Genomic DNA, 6271 nt, shown 5'->3' on the forward strand with positions numbered 1-6271 from the left:
TTACTGTAATAAGTGTGATGTTAGACCAAATACATGTCTATTACAGTCTGCCTGGTAAACAAATTACTGTAATAAGTGTGATGTTAGACCAAATACATGTCTATTACAGTCTGCCTGGTAAACAAACACGTTTAATTCAGTCATATAACATCGCAAAGTACAGTAGTTTACCTTCAGGCTGGAGGAAGATCCTCCCGATCTCTCCGTACACACTAAGCATAGCCCGCATGTGTTTTGGTCTCATCCTCGGAGGAATGTGTCCCAAATACACGATGCCTGGAACACATTTCTTGCCCTTTGGTTTCGCATCTTCTTCATTTCTATCCAGGTCATCATCATCGTCATCTTCACAGTTAATCTCTTGAATAGCATCTTCAACACCATCTGCATTCTCCTCCCGCTTCTCCTCTTGCACTTGTTTAAAATCATTTATCTCGTCTTCATTGATCGCGGCTTGTGTTTCTAGTTCCGCTGTAACTTCATTTTTCTCCGGAAGAGCCATGGTTATATGTGACAGCTATTACAGACTAAAATGAGAAAGACGGCTTATTAGAAATCCTGTGAAATATAGTACGCAATATAACAACCCGATCAACTATACAGTGATCCGTTCAGTCTTCAAAACACTTATTTGTTGTGACGCTTACTTTGAAAGAGTAACCAGTATATTTCCATGCAAAATACTGTCTTTATCCACAAAGACATGCGTCCGTTCCGAGGTGTTTTTGGAAAAGCTATAGGGATAAATCGACTTCTTCAAAACATGTGGCACGGAAAGCGACTCTGACGTCAAATTGACGCGACAAAAACACAGCCAGGGCTTTCTTAAAGAGACAGAACCCTTTTCACAGCGCGTCCTCTCGTGTGCATAGTATTATACGATAGAATCCTTGTTATTATACCTTTAACGGGCCAGATATTCTTAGGTTAAAATTATACAATATTCTAACTCCATCTAAATGTACATTTAAAATTTTAATACAGGAATAATTTTAAAAAACAGCGTTCATGCAAAACAGCAGAGGGCGACAAAACACAATTATATATTTGAGCCCAGGTAAATTGTTATAATTTGCAATTTCTTTAATGAAAGCTCACAATTTTAAGCTGTACTTAGACGTGATCATAATTTAATGCATTGCAACACAACTATAACACATTGTATTTCTTCAATTGGATTAAAAGTTCAAGACACTTGATGTTGAGAAGAAAGACCACACAGTTTGAAGATTCTGCTTTTAAACATTGACGTTTGATGATTTTCACATTGAAGTAGTTTCAAGGTTTTAAAGTTGACCATGCAAAACTGTAACTGTGGTTTTAGAGTAAATGAAACAATATCTATGAAATATAATGCATTCATCTGCAGCTAAAAAATGTAATTGCCTTCTTACACCAAAAAAAAGGTCATAATTGCCCAAACTTCAAACAAATCATCAAAAATGAATTATTGCATAGTTNNGTAAAGATGCACCCGTCTACCATTATCCCCAAGAGTGTGTTTCTCCCTGCAGGCATGCTCTGCTGAATGCATGGCCATGTGCCCGTCACATGTGGGTTCCTGCATTATTGAAGAGGATGACTTGGGCTTACGGAGAGCTCTGCAGCAGTTCTGGCTCTGGCACATCTGTCTATTCAAATTTAACCCCAAACACCAGGGCAACAAGCTCAAGGGATTCATCTGAAATGGCATCATCACTAAGGGGAGGAAGGCACCATCGCCTCCTCAAATCAGACACTTCCAGTGCCCACGTTTTTCTTTAAGCTCATGCATAACAGGGGAGCGGGGCTAGTTGTCACTCACAAAAGGTTCCACATGAGCTTTGACGACTATAGAGAAAATCTTAAAATGTAGAGTGAATCATATTTTTCATTAATTAATTGCTTATTTTTCCGGCTGGTAAAGTGTTATGTTTAATGGAAGGTTCCATTGTGACAACTTACCCCATAACGTGTGACAACATGCCCCATTATTGTGTTATATCCTTTGTTATATATTTACAAAATATATAAAACATTTTTAAATGTATTTGTTGTAATAAAACAATATTTGGTTACGCTTTATTTTAAGGTGTCACACTTTGTTATAGTGTAATTATGCATTTAAGTACATAATTCATTATAAAGTACATAATAAGTCATAATTAACTACGTGTACTTACTATATAGTCAGGATTAGGGTTAGGGTTTGGTTTAGGCATGTAATTATGCATGATTATTTTTACAGTACATGTAACTTGTAGCAAGCACACCTTAAAATAAAGTGTTTCCCAATATTTTAGTAACACTTTGAATGTCTTTACTGATGGCTTCGACAATTTTGCGGTAAACATGTTAAAAGAGAATACAGTAACTTTAAAAAACTTTTTTAAAAATCTGATCAAATAAACGGCTGCGCTTAGAGACATCTTTCATAGCTGTTAGACTTACGAATTCATTACAGCCTGCAATGTTTGATAGACTTTTTTTATTGCTTTGATCACGAAAAACACCAGCAGAATGTTTTGATGAATATTACAGACTGTGTCAAATGTTTCCGAAGTAATATTCGCAGGAAAGCAAAATAATGCACAAACCAGAATGGACATATCTGGGTAGAGTTTGCAGGCGCATTATCTTATCAAGCCATTGCACATGGAAACGATCACTAACATGACAATCTGTACAAAAGTGGGGAAGTAGATTAAATTAGAGGTGATGTGATACACGTATTAAATGACATTTTTAAAACAATTTGATTTTATGTAACGCGTCATCTTCATGGTCCATTTGGGTCCTGGCTTTGCTTAAACGCACGGTACCGCTTGACAGATGTGAAATCCTTTGAGGACCCCATTTGCGAGTGTTTGTTTCATGCAGAGGGTGACTGACAACTAAAGACAAGTTTCTGACAGTACACTGTCCACCGAATTTACACGCACACCAAGCGGCTCATGGTTCGTGATGGTGTGGATAGATTGCGACAGGCAACAAAAGCAGCAGAGCAATACATCCGAACAAAGAAAACTCCAGTTATTTGCAGCTCGAACCCACCCCCCCTCCCAGTGCATTTGTTTGATACATCATATATAAGCAAGAAAAGACCCTGCGTCTGCTGGATAACTAGGAATCATGCAAAATATAACAAACGCTGTAGTCCAATTTGTAAATAATCCTCTTCTTATAGGTCTGCGTTCTGATCTGTCTTCTGCACCATGTCTCGTTAATGTGCCGAAAACCCCAAGGAAACCAAAGCAGACCACATCGTTTAATGGAGAGACCGGGAGAGTTTAATGAAACGGGATCGCGAGCTACGACTTTGTTACCGCAAACTTCAAACAGCATCCATAACTGCAGCCAGAACCAGAGAGAATAAAACACACAGCCATCTGTCTGGGCCCCTGTGACAACACTTGTTAGAGTCACACACACACACACACACACGTAATCAAAGCACCCAGTGCGTTTCACGTACCTCGAGGTACGCTGACCTTCTAAACACGCACTTGCTCGCACGCGCAAAGGTGAAGTCGCAAAGCAACACAAACACAAATGCGGACACTAGCAACATCACCAAACAACCTCCCCGGTACCTTAGGGGCTTCGTACGGCAATGATTTATTTACACTTTTTAAATATTGATCAGGTTGGGGGGGAAAGCAAATGTGCAATTGAACGGCAGGAGGTTCTGTTCACTCTGAGATAAATGCGAAATGCGCCACGACATGAGGTTTTATCTCAGTGTGAGCCGAACCCGCCCGCTTTAAAAGGCTGCTGATCGCAGGCCAAACACGCTCTGCATTTTGAATGGGCACAAATAATGCATACGAGCTGATGCTTTATTTTACGTAATTGCAATTGGTGAGAAACCCAACAAACGCGGCACGATCACATGCAGCGGTCAGTGGTTAGTAGCCTGCAGGCTGCAGCTGGTCACGCTTGTGGCATATTCATCTATTTCTCAGCGTTGGTCTTTTTTTATTTATTTAGTTTTACAGTGAGCGGTGGGTCGATCACAAGCGCACAGCTAGATGCAAAAAAATGAAATCCAACTAGCAATGCAATTATGTGTTGTTTGGGTAGCAAAGTAAAAGGGATGGTGCTTGAATAGCCTGCTAGTTGCACTAATCGTCGATGATGAATATTAGGCGGTATTATTATGCGTGAGAGGAGTTATTGTCGAAATTTAAAAACTCTTGTTAACTAATCAATACGTAATGTTGGGGATCATGACGAATGAATCATACGTGCATACAAATTTTCATGCCAGATGCAGTCAACATATCAAAGACATCTGAATTCAGTTGGTCGTGCAACTTTGCAATGCTGACCAACAAAATGCTGCTTTATTTGAAATTAGAGGGTATTTTCAGATCATTAAGGAAACCGAGGTTAACCCTCGTGTATGGATGAATGAAAAACTCAACTATATGCAAATCAGGAGTGGAAAACCCAGAGCTGTGTCAGGTATGGTTGTAGTTTCTGCTGCAGTAAATCACAATGTTTACACGTTAGACTGCGTTGCATTGCATTTGTTATGTGCACGTTAAATATTGCAGTTTTGGATACAAAAGTCTTTTAACTGACACTGTATCTATAATTTGGGAATTCGACAACAGAGCCAATGTAATCATCACACTTACATGTGATTGCAGCTGTAATCTTGAGTAATTGTGATGATTGCATTGGAATAAACACAGACCCCGAAGTGGAGGCATTGTGGACTTGTCAGCCGCATTGAGCGGGGTTTTCTCCAGTCAGCCAGTCACGATGAACAGTGCACGCGCTTATTAAACAATCTGGAGAATGTAGAGGTCTGTGGACGATAAAAAGTGGGCGTCTTCTAAGTGGTGGGTGTTTCTAAATCGTGCAATTAGGATTATGCCCCTACCATAGCTCACCCTTATACACATCTACCATGCGATGTCAGCAAATCGGGTAACACAGATGCAAACAGTTCTAAGAAAGACATATTTAGGCTATAACACAACAAGAATTGAACATGCTGGCTATATAGCTTTTAGTAGCGTACTATCAAAGGAAATATACTAATAAAAAAAAGGAAGGCAACCAGCAGCTATTTTTTCCTTTTTAAGTAATGGTTATCAATGAAAATAAAAAACATGAACTGATCTGGATCGGATATGGTTTGGTGCTTTAATCACCACTGAATAATTCAGACTCTCTTGGCTGGCCTGTTTAGAAAGGGGTGAAGGTTTTGAGTCCTACAATGAACCCAGTGATTCGGTAGCCGGTAGAACAACTTGATTGGTGCGTCTTAAAATATATGTCATGTGCTTATTTTTTTAGGTCTGATGTACAGGAGCTCCAAAAACTATCTTGACATTAAAGCCTCACTTAAAAACATATATATCTGAAATTACATGGCATTTGCAAATAAATGCTGCTTGGACTTTTCTCAAAAGGACTAAGACCGTAAAAATCCGTAAAATTTAGGGTGAAAAACTGGCTGATGTGGTTGCCAGAATCACACTATAAAAAATACGGTAACAACGTTTTTGGTTTCACGGTTTTACAGTTAAATACCATAGTTTCATTAACTGATATAATGTTACTATATCAACATATTAAAGTTCTGGAATCTGTTTTGTATCTTTGAAATACAAAAGTCACATGATGAACCTCATGTGAAGCTCATTACAAGCAGTTTTTAAATATAAACATATATAGAAGGTGCTCAGTGTCATTCACATAAACACTAAATACCATCATGGAAAATCTAAGAAGAAACATTGTGATTCATCAAATTCAAACAAAATTAGGAACGGTAAATTTACCTTTTATATTTTACAGGAATTTACTATTAACCATTTAACAGTTTTTACTGTAGCATTTTCACAGTTTTTTACTGTTAAATCACTGTCATTTTTTACAGTGTCGTATTAACCTTTTAGTGGATGTATGAAGTCAGTTCTATTCAAGTTCAAAGAAGCCACAGGTGTCATTTATCGCAAATATTTGGATTCGAAATCTTATATCAGTTGAAACACTGTTTCAGTGGAATATTTGTCACTTTAAAAGTGCGTATGTGCAATATTTCGGTAACAGACTTTTAATGGCGGTAAAAGGTGAACGGCTGCTTTCGTGTTAAGCAGGCGGTTCCAGGTCGTGGAACATCCCCCTTGAGTTTATGCAACTTTAATATCTTCAGACCCTGCACAGTTTCCCTATTGCACTAAAAATACAACACTGGAATTACTTATGCATGAACTCACAGAAGAATGCTGATCTCTACTTTAACCCTAAAATTCATGCATGACCTATATATATA

The 6271-nt window shown here is 38.3% G+C and overlaps 1 protein-coding gene across 1 annotated transcript; it reads right to left on the bottom strand.

Moving 5' to 3' along the window:
• Positions 1-125: 125 nt before the first annotated feature.
• On the bottom strand, positions 126-793 carry LOC122350811 (activator of basal transcription 1-like). Its single transcript, XM_043247542.1, has 2 exons — positions 648-793; positions 126-527 (listed from the first exon to the last, which is right to left on the bottom strand). Exon 2 carries the CDS (start codon positions 500-502, stop codon positions 137-139), a length of 366 nt encoding a protein of 121 aa, XP_043103477.1. The 5' UTR covers positions 503-527; positions 648-793; the 3' UTR covers positions 126-136.
• Between the last annotated feature and the right edge of the window lie 5478 nt (positions 794-6271).

The sequence above is a fragment of the Puntigrus tetrazona genome, chromosome 8 (genome assembly GCF_018831695.1).
Source record: "Puntigrus tetrazona isolate hp1 chromosome 8, ASM1883169v1, whole genome shotgun sequence".
In the NCBI taxonomy this organism is placed as follows: domain Eukaryota; kingdom Metazoa; phylum Chordata; class Actinopteri; order Cypriniformes; family Cyprinidae; genus Puntigrus; species Puntigrus tetrazona.

Excerpts from the sequence above, each read along its gene's own strand:
- LOC122350811 (XM_043247542.1), bottom strand. The coding sequence starts at position 502 with ATGGCTCTTCCGGAGAAAAATGAAGTTACAGCGGAACTAGAAACACAA.